This window comes from Canis lupus, chromosome 16, assembly GCF_048164855.1.
Source record: "Canis lupus baileyi chromosome 16, mCanLup2.hap1, whole genome shotgun sequence".
NCBI lineage: Eukaryota > Metazoa > Chordata > Mammalia > Carnivora > Canidae > Canis > Canis lupus.
This window is the reverse complement of record NC_132853.1, coordinates 6,079,751-6,096,652: the sequence shown is the minus strand read 5'-3', so window position 1 is coordinate 6,096,652 and position 16,902 is coordinate 6,079,751. Positions and strand designations below refer to the sequence as shown.

General features: G+C 47.1%; 1 protein-coding gene across 11 annotated transcripts in view; it reads right to left on the bottom strand.

The window, feature by feature from the left end:
* SPTAN1 (spectrin alpha, non-erythrocytic 1) overlaps nucleotides 1-16,902 on the bottom strand; it is a 61,881-nt gene that overhangs the window by 21,797 nt on the left and 23,182 nt on the right. For 6 of the 11 annotated variants that reach the window (XM_072778179.1, XM_072778177.1, XM_072778182.1 and 3 more), the window contains 20 exons: nucleotides 16,564-16,674; nucleotides 15,797-15,874; nucleotides 15,502-15,657; nucleotides 15,065-15,269; nucleotides 14,382-14,563; nucleotides 13,799-14,042; nucleotides 13,486-13,608; nucleotides 12,703-12,920; nucleotides 11,798-11,890; nucleotides 11,116-11,250; nucleotides 9,897-10,045; nucleotides 8,781-8,840; nucleotides 7,483-7,681; nucleotides 6,199-6,303; nucleotides 5,741-5,764; nucleotides 4,977-5,012; nucleotides 3,263-3,310; nucleotides 2,224-2,315; nucleotides 1,796-1,940; nucleotides 1,509-1,690 (listed from right to left, as the gene is read on the bottom strand). In XM_072778179.1, coding sequence (XP_072634280.1) covers nucleotides 1,509-1,690; nucleotides 1,796-1,940; nucleotides 2,224-2,315; nucleotides 3,263-3,310; nucleotides 4,977-5,012; nucleotides 5,741-5,764; nucleotides 6,199-6,303; nucleotides 7,483-7,681; nucleotides 8,781-8,840; nucleotides 9,897-10,045; nucleotides 11,116-11,250; nucleotides 11,798-11,890; nucleotides 12,703-12,920; nucleotides 13,486-13,608; nucleotides 13,799-14,042; nucleotides 14,382-14,563; nucleotides 15,065-15,269; nucleotides 15,502-15,657; nucleotides 15,797-15,874; nucleotides 16,564-16,674 — 2,585 coding nt within the window. The remainder of the gene's footprint in view (nucleotides 1-1,508; nucleotides 1,691-1,795; nucleotides 1,941-2,223; nucleotides 2,316-3,262; nucleotides 3,311-4,976; nucleotides 5,013-5,740; nucleotides 5,765-6,198; nucleotides 6,304-7,482; nucleotides 7,682-8,780; nucleotides 8,841-9,896; nucleotides 10,046-11,115; nucleotides 11,251-11,797; nucleotides 11,891-12,702; nucleotides 12,921-13,485; nucleotides 13,609-13,798; nucleotides 14,043-14,381; nucleotides 14,564-15,064; nucleotides 15,270-15,501; nucleotides 15,658-15,796; nucleotides 15,875-16,563; nucleotides 16,675-16,902) is intronic. The other 5 variants (XM_072778187.1, XM_072778181.1, XM_072778185.1 and 2 more) reach the window with 2 other exon arrangements.

Below are 16,902 nucleotides of genomic sequence, written 5' to 3'. Positions count from 1 at the left end.
ATTGAGAGGTTAAGAAAATTAAAAACAACAAAAACCAAACGTTCCTCAGAAGACAACGAACTAGGTTTGTAACTACGGTCTTCTGACCCTACAGAACAGTAGGTTCTAACACAAACAACCGTGGTTAAGTTTTCCAGAACTTCAGATGAAATCACTCTTCCCTGTGCCTGCAGCTGTCCCAGGCCTCTGTATGCGCTGACCCCAGCCTCTTACTGACGTCTGCACATAAGGGTATAAAAATCAGTGTGTAAGGTCGCAGGCCCTATGCTGCTTTTGATAAAATATACCCGGAACAGGCAAATCCAGAGACCGAAGGCAGACTTGATGAGGAGAGGGGAATGGGCAGTGACTTCACATGGGTTGCAGGGTGTTTTTCTGTGGTGGTGAAAAGTTACACAACTACCACCTTTCTGTAATTAACACTGCAAACGTTCTAATTACAGATAAATTACATACTTTAAATTACGTAACGATTATGTTATTTGACCTTCACCTCAAAAAACGAAAACAAAAACAAAAGAACAAAACCCCACGAAAAACTCCTACTAGAGGCCTGGGAAGGTGAAGCACATCACTTGCCTAGTCTTATCCTACAGAGGAAATGCCAGGATCTCCCCCGCCCCCCGCCCCTCCTCTCTCTCTCTCTCTCTCTCACACACACACACTCACACACACACACACACACACACGTGGATCCTTTGTTAGCACAAAAGTGTGCTGCAAAGAAACACTGTCCTGAATGGGTGCCCTGGGTACCAAGTTCTAAATCACCCACTAGTGAAGTGCTATGCAGCCTTAAAAAAAAGACTGAGGTCCCAGGTCATGGGACATTCCGCCAGAAACCTGGCCTGGGCTGTTGAAAACTGTCAATGCTGTAAAAGACAATACACAGAGGATGGAGTGGTACTGTTCTATATATTAAGGAGACAACGTTACTTCTGCAATAGGAATTCTTAATTGGATCCTGGACCAAAAACCTGGGCTACTGAACACAATCTTAAGACAACTGGAAGAAACTCAATGGGAGCTGGATATAATACTGTTGCGTTGGTCTTGGATGTGAGGGTGGAGGACAGAAATGCCTGGCACAAGGAGGCACAGGCCCAAGTATTTAGGTAGAGGACCAACTATCTGCAACAGACTGACAGGTGGGTTAGCAACAAAGAAGTGTATCCTTGGAGGTAAAGCCAACTGGTGACTGCGGGTGAAGGTTGTCACTGTATTCATGGTTTCATCCTATTTTTCTACAGCAATGAAATGTCTCTAACTACAGTAAGTTTGTGAAAGAGACTAAGGTACAGCTCTAATGAGTGAGAGATATGCCTAAGGAAGAAACTGAATGCCATCTGGCAGGAAACGGGGGAGATGATGGACACATGCACGCCCATCCATGGACAGGGAAGAGCAGATTTATTTTTGACTAGCTGACATTTGGTAGCTGGGGATTTCACAGTGGCCATCGGTAATGGATGTGAACGACCATGCAAAGGCCTCTCTGGGTTTCATACCGGAAATCACTAAGGAAGCGTTGCAGGTCGTGGGAATCACCCAGCTTGGCCTTGCGCTGGTCTGCGCGCTTCCCCAGGCTGCTCCACGCCTGGTCCAACTCCGTGCACTTTTCCTGCAGGTCCTCGGCCGACTCCGGGTGGGACTGGATCAGGCGCTCGGCTGTTTCCCCCAGGGAGTTGACCTACAGGAGCAAGGCGGCGAGACAGCGAGTAAGGGAGCTGTGCTCTGCCAAGTGGAAGATTCTCTGCCCCAGGGCCAAAATGCCGATGGCACTATCACCTCTCACCTTGTCACCAAGAGCCGCGAGGTCCCTCTCAAAGCCCTCGTGCTTGCGCTGCAGAGCTTGTACGCTGGCTAGATCGTGGCCATAGTTGTCTGTGTTTAGGGCCTGATTCTTCTCCTCAATCCACTCTTTGGTTTCATCGGCATCTCTGAAGGGAGACACATAGGCGGTTAGCAACTGCTGAGCACAGCTACCCTGAACATAGGGTAAGCACAACAAAAATATTTAGCTGGCACTTGTACATTTGTCAGTGGCTACTACTAAAAGCTCCAACAAGTAAAAGAACACACATTCACTCACTCTTTACTGAGCAATCTACCCCATGACAGATATGGTCCCGGCTGCCAGAGCACAAATATCAACCAGATCTGAGTCAGCAAATCTAGGGACTGCCAAGGTCACCCCCTCTCCAGCCCCGTGCTCCTCCTTACCTGTGGAACCTCTGTACTTCATGGGCGCTGCCCAAGAGCTGGCTCCGCTCCTCGGCCAGCTGCTGCAGGGACCGCCAACGCTCGTTCAGCTCCTGCAGGAAGACAGCAGTCAGCTGGGCCGCATCCCTCTTCCACCACACCCATGCCAGACTCCCAACAAGGGGCAAAGGACCAAAGGGCTGGTGCTCAGCTTGCAAGGAAAGACTGGAGAGCACAATTTCCTGTCTCCAGCCTTTCCAGCTGAACAAATTAGTACAGACACTACAGCAGAGATCCAGAAGATAAGAACCTCGCCAAAGTTAGCCACATCTGATGGTGTGAACGCTCCATGAATACCTACCTGGAATCACCTCGGATGCTGCAGACACATGCAACCGACCTATCCTCACTCTCAACTCCTAGCTTGGTGCCCTCCACAGGGCAACTGCTTCGTAAATAACTACTATGTGGAGGCGTCTGACTTTGGCTCAGGTCCAGATCTCAGGGTCCTGGGACTGGCCAGGGTCGGACTCTCTGCTCAGTAGGGAGTCTGACTTTCCTTCTTCCTCTCTCTCTCTCCCGTGCTGGGTCTCTCAAATAAATGGATAAAATCTTAAACCAAAACAAAACAAAATAACTACCAGGTGGAAAAATCCCAGAGTCTACTACCCCAGAGCCCTGAGCCCAGCTGCACCCAAGACCATGGTAGGCCAAGCAGGGCCTGGTGCTCAAGGAGACAAAATGCCATGGGGACCAGAAAGAAGCCAAACCTCTCCTGTAAGGAGGCAAGAGAGGCATTCCCTGTCTTCTGGACCTTACACTTTGTGCAGCTCCCGATCCCACTAGAACTAAAGGGAAGGCTAACTTTACTGCTAAGACTTGCTGAGTTCCTGACCAGGAAAGCCAACCTCTCACCACCCTCCTACAAGAGTAGAGCTGACATTTTCCCCAGGATACCATTGGCCCCAGGAGAGTGACAAGTGCAACAGCTCATGTGACTACTCAGGACAAGAGCTCGGCTATAGAGTCAGGAGAAGGGAAACTGGCCACAGTTTCTTACCTTGATGGAATTAAAGGTGGCCACGGTATGAACCATCAGACGAGCAGACTATGTAGGGGAGGGAAGCAGAAGAGCAACACTAATCAAGTGTCTGCCAATTAAAAGACAATTCTGAGAAGCAAGTGCCATTCATTTGGTCCCAATTGTCAACCAAAATTATCTTAGAGGGACACTGTCAAAATTCTGAGCAGAGCCACGAATAAAGGACCAACCACCAGGGGAAAGGCGAGAAACACCCAAGTGTACAATTTAATTAAGTTCACTCGGTGAAGAGTCAAGAGAGAGTAGTGACAACCACAATTAAAACAGCGGGCTGTGGGGAGCACCCGGCTGGTTTCATTGGTGAAGCACATGACTCTTGATCTCAGGGTTATATGTTCGAGCCCCATGTTGGGTGTAGAGATTACTTAAAAATAAAATCTTAAACCCCACCACCCCAAACCCAGCTGGCTGGACACTAAATATTAGTGTCTTCTTCCTATTCATACTATAGAACAGTCCAGAAAATACTCAATTTAACAAATGCTGGCAGCTGAGACTGTTTGAACAAAAATACCAGGAACTTATCTCTTTTTTAGCTACCAGCCTGCTCTTCTCTTTAACAGTGTCCCCCTTGAACTAAGGGCAACAGCCTCACCAGATGAGGGGGAAAATAAACCGACACAAAGACCAGTGAATTAGCTTTCTTCTCATCAATGCACAAATCAGACATCTCTTGGGATTGCAGAGCCTGTTCAGTTTTATCCAAAAGAAACCCCACATTGCAATACCTGTAAATCTTCAAATATGTTAGAAAAAGCAAGGGTCCTGCTGAGATGCAGGGAAATCAGGCTCATCAGATGCTCCTGTGACACGCCCAAGTGACATTTTCTACCGGTATGGGTGCGTACAGGGTTCAAAAACCAAACCCAATCTATATACTTATTAATTTCGTGACACTGGCATTTATGAAGCCATTTGAAATACACTTCTAAAAAGACATTTGTTACCAGAAAAACTCCACCAGGAGGTTAGAGAAGTAAGGATGTTGCCCACTCAAGCCACCAATGATCATAAGTTGCCATATAAGACCAATTAAGATTGAGAAGAAGGGAGAAAGCTGAATCAAGGGGAAAAGGCATGCTCCCCCCAATGAGAAGCCTCTTTAATGAGCAGAATAATGAGGGCCAAGGAAGGGTGAGGCCAGAAGCAAAGGACTCTAGTCAAGCACCCTCCCTGTGTCTGTCTGGAATAGTGTCTGCTGTAGTAGGTACATTTCTTTCTGTTCCTCTTTCTATATCTCTCTGCATGATCTGGTATCTTTGAGGAAACATTTCTTAGGCCACTGGGGAAGTGTCTAGGCAGAGGTCATTTTCTTCCTGTTCTATCCTCCGGGACTGCAATTCCATGGGTGGACCACACCTAACTACACAAGGCCACCTGTGCAAGGTTCATTCTGGCAGTGACGTGGGTATCATGCCATCTAATCAAACTCATTCTCAGCATTTGCATGTGAACACCTTACTTCTCTATATTAAGAATCATATTTTAACATGTGACAGAGTCAAAGAATGTAATGCCAGGGTCAAAGAAAGAAACCAGCCCAAACAACTCCAGAAATGACCAAAGACTCCCAACAAGCCTCTACAGTCAGAACAGACACATCAGAAAAACACATGAAATATTTCTATTCCTGAAAATCTTTGGAAACAGTAATTGGCAAAGGAGTTCCTACCTTCCAAGGGGATGCAGTCTTGGAATCCGTGTCATCCTATTCAAAGGAAGAGGCAGAGATTAGGGAGCTGTGCAGTTCAAAACAACACAGCCCCCGCCCCACCCTCTCCTGTCCAAGGCTGCATCCCCAGAGCCATCCATCAGAGTGGCATCCCCTCTGGAATCCATATCTGCTGGCTCAGAGCACACCACAAGGCCACCTGAGGGAAATGAAGCCAACGATCAGGACAGGAAAACTCTAGTTTATGGAGTGGACAAAAAATGAAGAGAATGAGGAAATTTGGTAAGAAAATCACCAATTTTTGTCTCTGTTCTACTCATAGGATTCTTGGAAAAGGATAATAAAACAAACAGCTGTGGAGGGCAGCTCCGGTGGCGCAGTGGTTTAGCGCCGCCTGCAGCCCAGGGGGTGATCCTGGAGACCCTTGATCGAGTCCCACGTCAAGCTCTCCGTATGATGCCTGTTTCTCCCTCTGTCTGTGTCTCTGCCCCTCTCTCTCTGTCTCTATGAATAAATACAATTAAAAAAAAAAAAAAAAACAGCCGTGGAAAAAGTTCTAGAAAACAGAAGAGAGGACACCTTTTTTTTTTTTTTTTTTTTTTAATCTTTTGGAGAATGGCAAATAGAAACCAATTTCTGCTAATTCTTTTCCACAGGTTTTTTTTATATCTCAAGGTTTGGGAAGAGAAATCCTTAATAGGCTCGTGACTTATATTTTTCCCAACACCTACTTCTCCTCACATTCAAGTTCCGCACAGACTTACCCTGGGCATCATGCCATACACCTCCTATGAGGAGAGAGGGAACAAGTTTCATTATTAGAACCACTCAAAGTGACACTCATTAGTGTCAAACCCAGAGACAGAATTACAAAAAGAGAGACCACGGGCCAGGAGAACTTTTCAAGAGTCTAACAGACCAAGTGTTTATATGAAAAACCTTTTATTTATTTAAGAAACGGGTGAGTTTACTATTAATTAAGGGCCATATAAACAGTAACTAACTTTCACAATATTAAATGGACATATGGAGAAGACAGGAGCTTCTTTCCCCTGATATAGGAAGGTAAACAAAATGGAGATGGAGAGGACTTGACCACACCCAGCCCCCACCCCCAACCCCATGCTACAGGACATGGCATATTGGGCTAGCAAGGACACAGGAAGGAACCAAGTTCCTTTCTGCCAGTCACACAGCTTCAGTGTAAAATCCAGATACTCGCCTGCTGCTGTACTGCCTGCACCTCCTCAGCCATCAGACCTTCAGACTCCAGGTCTTCAGCCACCTTGTTAATGTCTTTCAGCCGTGACTCATTGGCCTTCAGATCCTTTAAAGCAAAGCCCATAATAACTAAGACTCCAAGAATAATTCAAAGAAGGTGGGCAAACAGATGCTTTGAACCAATAAATCCTGTCCAACAGGTATCCTATGAACTAGTTTATCTATTCCTCAGCAGTCACCTAAATCAAGAACTCCTGACTGTCACTATCAAGGAAGTAAAAAAAATAACAGGGCATTGGAGTCAGTCTGTCCCAAACTTGCTTAATTAACAACAGTTCATAAACCATTACTCTGTTGGAATGAAAATTTGCTTTCATCTTTCTTTGGAGAAAGGTTTTTAAAATTCTGAAATTCTAATGCCAGCCCCTGTGGAAGAAATAGCCCACCACCCATATTAACGGTTATAAACCTCTTAAAGTAGGAATGATAAACAAGATGTGGTTTATGCATGCAATGGAATTCTATTCGGCCATAAAACGTCATGGAGTCCTGAAAACCACCAGGGTAAGAATGAACTGGGAATAATGTTATGTTCCATGAAAGCAGTCAGTGGTAAAAAGTTACATTAATATAGGATTCCGTTTATATGAAATGTCCAGAATACATTAGTCCAGGACAAAAGCCGATCTCATGCTGCCAAGGGCCGGGAGTCCTGGGGAAGGACTAGCAGGTATGCAGCTTCCTTGTGACATAGGAAATGTATCAGATCCAGACAGAGATGCGCAGCACCATGCTGTGCTGAATGCTTCCAAACCACACACTTTAAAACGGTTAACTGGTGGGTGCCTGGTGGCTTAGTCAGTTAAGTGTCTGCCTTCAGCTCAGGTCATGATTGGGATTGAGCCCCACATCAGGCTCCCTGCTCAGTGGGGAGCCTGGTTCTCCTCTCCTTCTGCCTGCTGCTCCCCACTTGTGCTATCAAATAAATCTTTTAAAAAAAATTAAAATGGCGAAGTGTATGCCAACTTTACCCCAATTAAAAAAAATACCTTTACCTATTTTTGTATTTTAAGTTCAAAAAAGTTCTTCCAACAAGTAGAGAAAACGGCATCTATTTCCTTGGAGCCAAACTGATCAAAGTTCCAATTCAAGTCATTGAGAAATGGCCACCCAGCGGATGGAACACAATCTGTACCATATTTGTTCTAGTAAAGCACAGTCACAAGTCCAGAGAACCAAGTCTTTGGATGATTTTCCAGCTCAGACCAAGACCTCCCTCCCGTACCTTCTGAAAGTCATCGAACTTCTTCTGCAGCACTTCGACCTGCTCCAGGTCAGCGCCCACCTCCTCGCTGGTCAGAGCTGCCTCCTTCTCGTTGATCCACTGCTGCAGCTCGTTCGCCTCACGGAACAACATGAACCGCTTACAGCTCTTCTCCAACATGCCCTTGCGCTTCTCGCCCAGCTCCAGCAGAGAGTGATACCTGAAGTCATTGAAGAGGGTGACAAGAGGGGGCAGGCAGGCAGTTAGCTTCCTACAGGTGCTAACCTAAGGGCAAACCACTGGTGTCTCTGAGATGTGGATCCCATGAATGTGTAATGACGGTGCCCAGGCGACAAGGTGTCAGAACACAGATGAAGATGAAGCTCCTACAGGCCAGCACTACAGCCCCGAGGAGAAGTACACGCTTACTGTTCACCACTAGGTGGCTTAGACAGCCAGGCACACTCATCCCCGGGCCAGTTTTGCTCTGAGAACATCACAACCACAAATGACTGGAACCAAGCGTCTAGCATGGGGGTTCATGCGAGCACAGCTGAGAGACGAAATGAGTGTGCTGGGTACAAGGCATACAGAATTCCTCCTCCGCTCTCAGAACTCTCTGAGCCGACCTGGGCGGTAGGGGAAGGCATACCCAACTATACAGTAGCCTCGTCCAGGACATTAGCCTCCCTGAACGGTAGGGAAGTGATATTTATTTCTCAGAGAGTTTTGGCAACTTCAGAAGGAAAATCAGGTCGAGTACAGAGTATCTGCACCACTTCATTAGTTGGAAGGTTTCTTAAGAACAATCAAAGAATTTTTGTGCTCTCAGGAACTAAAATACAGAATGCTGAACTACTTACTATCTTTGGAGATGTGAACATGACTAACTTAGTAAAAGTTAAAGGTTAAAGAAAATCCATCACCATCAAATCTAAGCTTCTCAGAATGAAATAAAGACAGCAACAAGGTATCAAGACTCAAAGCATTTGAAAGGGAGGAATTTCATTTCCTTCCTACCAAGGAACGCCAGGGACCCGGCCATCAGTTGGGGACTAAGAGTGGCTGGCCCACCACCAAAGCCAACAGGAGGGGAACCAACAACATTCTGAACACACAGCTGTGCGTGGAAGAGATAAGTGGCCATTGACTGACACAGCAACACCGACACCTCTTCCCTGGTGAGGGAAGCCAGCTGCACAGCAGCACAGTCCCCGCCCCCTCCCCCACCTCGTCTTTCTGGATGAACAAGTGCTCTCAATAGAAGTGGCAGAGGGAGAACCGACATGGGCACTTGGCAAGGCCGCCCGCCTACTCACAGTTCCTCCACCTGTTTCATACGCAGAGACACACTGCCGGCCTCCTTAGTTATGCGCGTCCTGCACAGGGGGGGGGCACAGCAAAAGCATGCACAAATTAGTGGGATTAATCCATAGGAAGAAGAGTGCAGCTCCGAGGCCAACAGGAGGATGGATGCTTCAAGTGGGGGCAACTGAGGAGTCCTTGAAAAGTTCTCAGAAGCAGGCCGGGCCATGAAGGAAATCAGTAAAGAAACAGCCAGGAAAGTAAGTTAGAGTAGTTAGTTCACTATTGTTTTCCTGAAAAGTGTGCCAGGCTTAAGGCAAGCAATTTTCTTTGTACAGGTGACTCTGGTAACTTTGCAGAGCAAGGCCAGGGAAGGAAAGGCCTACCCCGAGAGCTAGTATGCCCTTCCAGCCACATACCGGGCCACCTGCTTTGCTCCCCCAGTTACGAGCCAGGCACAAAGCACTCTCCTGTCTCAGCAGTAACACAAAAGATTTGTAAGTGGACAAATAACTGATCTTTTCAGGGATCGCCAGGGTCACAAAAGTTCCATTACACTAAGGTCTAATGAGAACATATCTTTTGAGTGTTTTTTCAAGTGTCCAAAACTTTTGAGCTTATTAGCAGAGCAAGACATCCTACAGGAGGGACATAGGTCAATACAGGAGCTTAGCTAGGTAGGGGACAGAGGACAAAGCCATTTCATAAAAAATAACCTCCATCTCAGAGCAGAAAGCAGGAGAGAGCCACTCTCCCAATAGTCCTCTAAAAAGGGCAGAGCTGTAGGGGTGTGGAACCTCTAAAAATCAATCCCAGAGCATCTCCCCCAACTGAAGGACAATGGTTCAGAGAGTGATGTCTAGAAAATGCTGAAGAAAAGAAACTCACTTTAGTAGAACAACAAAATAAGGAAAATAAAGGTATTAATCCAGAGTTTTAGGTCCAAATGAAACACCATGGGTTAAAAAGGACTTGGGGAAAGTGTCTGGAAGAGGGTGTTCTGAGTTCACACGGGCACCAGAACAGTCGCTCTGAAGCCTCTGGACACTGCCTAAAGCTTGGCCTACGTGGGATGTGAAGTAAGCCCCGAGAGACACCTCGACCTTTGTGGTCACCAGCATGGCCCTTACTGGTGGTCAATCTGCTCCTGCCGCACAGCAATGCTGCCCTGCTCCTCCAGAAGGTTCTCTCGGGAAGCAGACTGGGCAGGGTCCAGCTTCTTCACATACGCGGCTGGCACGAAACCCTGACGGTCGTTCACTTCCACCTTCCACCAGTCCTGAGAAGACAAAGGGACAACTGAAACACGAGTTCCCTAGAAAGAGAGAAACCAAGGAGGCCTGTGCGTGTGCACACATACATGAGAGCTTTGGCCCTATTAGGAGAATCTCGTGACAGCGTCAAGGTCACTTTGCTCAAGGACTGAAGTGTCAGTCCTCTGTCACCTGCCAAGTAGAGAGCGTGTCACAAGGATGCCATAACGACACCCAACATGAAGGGCATTCCCTCTCTTCAGCAGACACCCCAGAACTGCACTATAGTGTGGCCATATGCCTCATGTGGCTATGTAAATTTAAATAAGTTACAATAAAATTAAATTTAAAAATTCAGTTAACCAGTCACATTTCTAGTGCTTAATAATTACTTGTGGTAACAGCTACTGCAGAGCCAGCACACACATAAAATGTCCACTATCACAGCAAGTTCCATGGGACAATGCTGTTGAGTAAACCAGAAATAAACTGGAAGGTGGTTTAGAGACAACAGAAAATACAAATCACAGGTTTTCTCAAATGCTAATGATCAGGGTAAACTGTGAGGTATAGAGTATAGGAGTAACTGTTTTTAACAAGGCTGTGAACATCTCTCCAGCCTGAACAAGTATCTTTTGCAATCTCTCAGATAACGTGTGGAATACCATCCACCTCATCTCAAAGCCTCAAGGAAAGGTGGCTGATGAACCAGGAAGCATTTAACTTCCAGAGCCTACGGGGTGACATCGCAGCTATCTTCAACTAGATTAAGAACCAACAGCTTTAAGTTCCAGAAAAGCAGACTCTGGCTCTAGAGAGAAAGAACTCCACCTACAGGTGTATAATCATGAAAAAAAGTGACCCTTTAGAGTATGTGTCACCACACCACCTTTGGGTGTTCGGGAAGACGGACGGATTGCCTTCTCCATCACCCACAAAATGAACCTACATCAAGAGGGAGACTGCCTGGGCAACTCAAGTCTCCTCTCAAATTCTAACCCAGGCTCATTTCAGACACAATGGCCCACAGGCACACAACTGAACAAAACTGGTAGTGCTGACGGAAAGAGACACGTGACTGCTTCAGACGCCTTGCCTTGTTGGTGCTGTTGAGTAAAGTGAGAATGTCCCCTTTCTTCATGGTAACCTCTCGAGGGCTCTTCTCCTGATAGTCGTAGAGAGCCAAGACCAGCTCCTTCCCAGTCTCGTCATCCATGGGGGCCACTTGTTGCTAAAAATCCCAAGGAAGGGCAAACACAGTTAAAGGATGTCCATGGTGTGTCCCCTGACACAGGACAGACTCCCAATTTCAACAGCTGTACCAAATTTACCAAACACACGTTTATGAGAGTCCATCTCTGAAGCAACCAATAAAATTGATTCCCAAACTTTAGCTGTTCAGTCTTTATAAAAAATCTCATTTTGAATGGTTTATACATCTTGGTGTTACAAGACTTTGGTTTTCTTTTTTTAAAGATTTTATTTATTTATTCATGAGAGATACAGAGAAAGAGAGAGAGAGGCAGAGACACAGAGGGAGGAGCAGGGTCCATCCAGGGAGCCTCATGTGGGACTCAATCCCAGGACTCCAGGATCACTCCCTGGGCCAAAGGCAGGCACTAAACCACTGAGCCACCCAGGGATCCCCATGGCGTCACAAGACTTTGTAACGAGGCCACCAGAATATTGCCGATGGCCGTCACACCTGCCAGAAGTGCCTGAGCCTGGCAGCTTCCCCCGCCCCTGCTGTGGAACTGCTCAACTAAAGCCCAGCTCACCCGGCAGGACTGAGCCTGGTCCCGCAGGGCCTGGATGCTGCTGCCGTAGGCGCTGAGATCTGACATCAAAGCTTCATGTTTCTTCAGTAGAGCCTAAAACCAAAAATCACACACTCTGACGATGGCACAAGAAGCAAGGGCGCCCCAGCCATGACACCTCACTGACCTGCCACCCTCCTAAGATGTGGTTTAGTTACACGCTGATTTTCTCATCTCCCGTTCCACACACACACACACACACACTCTCTCTCTCTCTCTAATACTTATTATAGTATCTTTTCTCCCTGCTCTCTGTGCCTCTGCTGGAAACAGAAAAGGAGACAGCACAGTATCACACACACAGTGAATCCACCACCCATCAGAAATAAACATCACCAGCAAACAAAAGCGTGTGGTGGACACTGCCCTCCGTGTGGAAGCTCCCTCCACCCTGCCACATGCAGGGGTTCAGCATTAACTACTGCCACCGCTGCCCAGGCTTTTCAGTTCTCCCCTCCTCCATCTCTTGGAGAGTCCTAGAAGCTGCATGTCAACACTCAAGTACTCTAGTTTCTGTGAAGACTGGTAAGCTAAGAGGTCCAGGAGCTATGCGTTGACCTTTATTGATTAAAACAGAAGAGCTTCACTCAAAAACACTAATTACTAGGGGGGGAAAAGAAAAGGTGATCACATACACAGGCGCACATACGCATGTGGAGAGAACAGGTGGACAAGAATGGCAAAATGCTCACAGTGGAAGGCAGTGACAGCTAGTATCCTCTCTCCTTCTGGCATGACTGCATTTCCACAGCAGGAAGCAAACACCAGGTTCTACAACGCCTTCATCAAACCTACAGTGCAGAGGCTGCACCTCCCACACCCAGGGCTCCAGTGAGAGCCCTGGCAGACTCCCCACACTCGCTCACCTCAGCGGAGTCCTCGTCCTTCCCGTAGTCAGTGCTGCCCACGATGGGCTCCTTCTCCCGCATCCAGGACTCTGCCTCGTTGGCGTCAGCAAAGTACTGCTGGGCCTGCAAGGAGTCTTCCAGGTCCTGCCGCCGCTGGGAGGCCTTGGACTTGAGGGACTCCCACTTCTGGTTCAGTTCGCTGAGCTTAGCCTTCACATCCTCAGCGGCAAAATGGCCTAGAAGGCGGGTGAGGGAAGGGAGGACAATGTTTAAGGGGGCTGCCTGTCGCCAGACAAAAAGGTCTTCCGTGTGTCCACGGCACCTGTGCTACACCACTGTGACAAGCCAGGCCCCTTCACGATCCTGTTTTAGCAGGAGCTTGTCCCAGCCTTTTAAGTGATTTGCTCAATTTTTGTCTCCTCAAGCCATGATCTCTACCCAGACTCTACAAAGCAGGTAATTCCAACCAGTACCAGGGACTGAACCATCAAGACATAATAAAAGCTTAACAGTGCCATCCCCAGTCCTCAGTCACTGGGACATGCACCAGGCTGTTCCACACTGTCCTACTTGCTCTCACAACTATGTTAGAAGTAGGTGTTATTACCCACATCTCACAGGTAAGACACTCAGATCGAGAGAGCAGGGTTAGTCAAGGTTATAAAGTAAAAAAAAAAAAAAAGAGAACAGGGAAAACACTCAACCCCACAGCCCAATCTGACTTAAGTCCACACACTTTACCAAAGAAAGGACACAGGAAGAGTGATAGCACAGAGCCACTGCCCGATGACAACCGCTCACCTTCCTCCACCATGGCATTCCCCTTCTGTGTAACCGCCTTGATGCGGGGTTCATGCCCAGCAATTTCTGCTTGTAGGGCTTGGTGTTTCTTCAGCAGATTTTGGACTCCAATCAAATCTTTGCCTGAAAGCAGAAACCGCTCCCTGGTCATCCAAGCCATCAAGAGAGAAGTCAGTCCTGTCATTCTTAAGATTCTACTGGGGTTCAAGTTTAAGTTACACTTGACCTTGCTTGTTCTGATATGCACCTCTTTTATGGTCAAGGGTAGAGCCCATTCTCAGATGTGATTCTTATCTGATGAAAATAGACTAACCTCTGTTGGTGGACGCAGCGATGGGCTCTTTCTCCCTAATCCACGTCTCCTCATCCTCAACATCACGGAAGAGCTGCTGCAAGCGTAGAGAATCAGCCAGCTTCTGCTTTCGGGCAATCATGGGTTCTTTGAGAGCCTCATAGCGAGCCACAAGGGCTTCCTGCTTCTTCTTGATGTTTTCAGCATCAAAGTGGCCAGCATCCTGGAACTGGCGGGCCTGAATGGTGATGCCATCGATTCGATCCTGGGAACAGGAAAAGAGAGTCTTGAAAAGCATGGACCAGCCTTGGCATCAAGGTTCTGGACTGATCTTACCTCAAGGGTGGTTTGATCATATACAAATAAAAAGTAACACAGTTGTTTTCCCAGCCCAAAGAATATTTTTTCTTGCCATCTCTTTCTCTCATTTTGAGCTTCCAGAAAGCTCTGAGGAAAGAGTTTAATTGGAGAAGAATAGGGAACACACAGGACTACCTAAGAAAATCAACACCCTTTATCCCTCCAAAAATGAGGGATTACTTGCCACTCTTCACTTCTGTTTCCATACCACAAGCCTGACAACAGCCCCCAAGCCACACTCTACCTGGTGAGCAGCCACATCGGCCTCTAGCAGGGCATGCTTCTTCTGGAGGTTCTGGACATTGGTAAGGTCTTTGCCATAATCGTCTGAAGCCAAGTGACCTTCCACTTCATACAGCCATAGCTCAATATCCTCAACATTGCGGTTGAACTGCTGCTGCTGGTTCGCCTCACGAAGCTTTATCCCTGGGTCAAAGGAGCAGGTCTGATTTTCTATTTGTTAACACTATCCTTCTGCCAAGATTACTCACTAAACAATGGCATCTTAGTGAAGGACCATGAATCAGGATTGTAGTCCTGCTTCACCTCTATCACAAAAGTAAAGAACACAAGATGCTGACTTGAAAGTTCTACAAGAAGCATTCTAACCCACAGGAGAGGAACAGCTAATAATTACTGAATGCCCTCGGCTCTCAACTGAGCTTTTTCAGTGTTGGGGCCCAGTTCAGTCATGGCTGGCTAACTGAATCTCTCCCTTCTCACTCAGGCTCCCCCAGTTACCACATTTGCCATATTAGCAAAAGTATTGAGAATGTGAGGCAAGTAACTCCTACATGGGAGATAAGCCTGCTCACCCAAGGTCTCCTGGTCCACCTTACCTAGGTGGTGTATGTCCCTACACTTAACTGGGAAGGGACATGGAATCCCCTAGCATTTCTCTCACAGTCCAGAGATACCTTCTCTTACCCTTCAGTTCAGTGGCTTCAAGCAATTTCTTCCACAAACTGATGACCTCGTTCATACGAGCTGCTACCTCATCTTTGGCATAGTGGTTGACATCAATCAGCTTTTGCCCTGCTTTCTCCAGGGCGTCAATGCGGCTCTGGTTGGCCGAGAGCTCAGCCTCAAAAGCCTGATGCTTCTGTACTTTTCCTTGTAGGTTGGATGGGTCCTGTCAATAAAAGGAAGAAGGGAGTTCTACCTCGAACCTCAGTATGTCAACTACTCTGTGTTATCTTCTTACTTCTCTTTATTGGCAGGGGGGAGGGGTGGGTGGAAAACAGCCTACACTAAATAGTATGATTTTGGAATTTCTTATTTCTTTCTTTAGCTACAATTTATCTGTGAGAACTGCCTTTAGCTTCCTAGCCAAACGCTACATGGCAATGCTGGCGGAACGTTACTTTATAAGCTTCATCTGTGGCGGTTTTCATCTTCTCATTGACCCAGCTCTTGAGCTCATCAGAGTCACGGAAAAATTGCTGCAGGTGGAAAGAGTCTGCCAGTTGGGCGCGACGACACATGGCTCTTTCATGAAGAGCGTTGCGGCGGCTCAGGAGCTGAAAGACAAGAAGCCACGTGAATCTCTGGCTCCTACTCCCCAGAGATTTCTGAATCAAGAGGCTACATGGCAACATGCATCCCAGAAGGGAGAGCTGGGGACAGAAGGGCAGGAGCATGGAGAACCTGGAAACGTACCGCATCTCGGCGGGTAGCCACGTCTTCCATGGCGTAGTGGTTGTTCTGAATCAGCTTGGTTGCAAATTCATCCAGTGCCTACGAGGGAAAGAGGGAAGATTAAGGGTTTCTCCTTGGTAAGCATGTGGCTGCACAGCTTGGCCTCCAGAGCAAAGTAACTGAACAGGTCACGAAACACTCGGAACCATAACACAGTTTTCCCCTTAATTTTTGAGTCTTTGCTTGACGTTATTAGTAAGATACAACACTATCATGCTAGCTCCCTCCAAGACTGTAGATGATTTCATGACACACCTGGTATGATCAGACAGGGGTCAAAACAGGTTAGCAGCCTTCCAGTTCCTGCCTCTAAGAACTCTTTTCAAAGGGGAAAATACCTCTTCCATGAGCTCCAACTACTTTAACTTTTCAATTTTATTTTTTGAAGATTTTAAGTAATCTCCACATCCAAAGTGGGGCTTGAAATTACAACCCCAAGATCAAGAGTCACACGGTCCACTAACTAAGCAAACCAGGTGTCCTGAATTCTTTAACTACTTTTAGTGAAAGGTAAATATCGTCACAGAGGTTGTCAGGAAAAGATCTCATCCTGTAAACTGGGGCAGGCCTCCTACCAGGCCATGCTCCCCCACCACCATGAGATCTGAAGCCCCCACGGAAGTGCCTCTTATGCAGATCCTGTCACATCTGCTCAGAAACCCTTCAGAAGAATAGACTCTGGGCTGAGTCTAAGGATCACCCAAAGGTACAACAAGAAGGGGTCTTACTGTAATTTTTTCCTCCTGGGCGCTGAGGGATTTCTCAAAGTCCTCATGCTTCTTGAGGAGCGCCTCCACGCTATCCAGAGAGTCTCCCAAGTCCTCATTCAGCAGGAAGGCCTTGAGAAAGAAAGCAAAAGCACTCAGAGGGACACCCTAGTCCTTTCATCTCTTAAGGCTTTCGGCAAGCAAAGCTTATGCTGGCCAAAGTGTGACAAGAAGAAAGGAGGAGCCTCATGTCCTTTTAGATTCACTTACAACTAATCTAACAATAGCATGAAGTGTTAAGTTCCAGACCCAAAACCAAACCAAACTCCAAAAACTCCTCTTTGGTAAGAAGTCATTCTA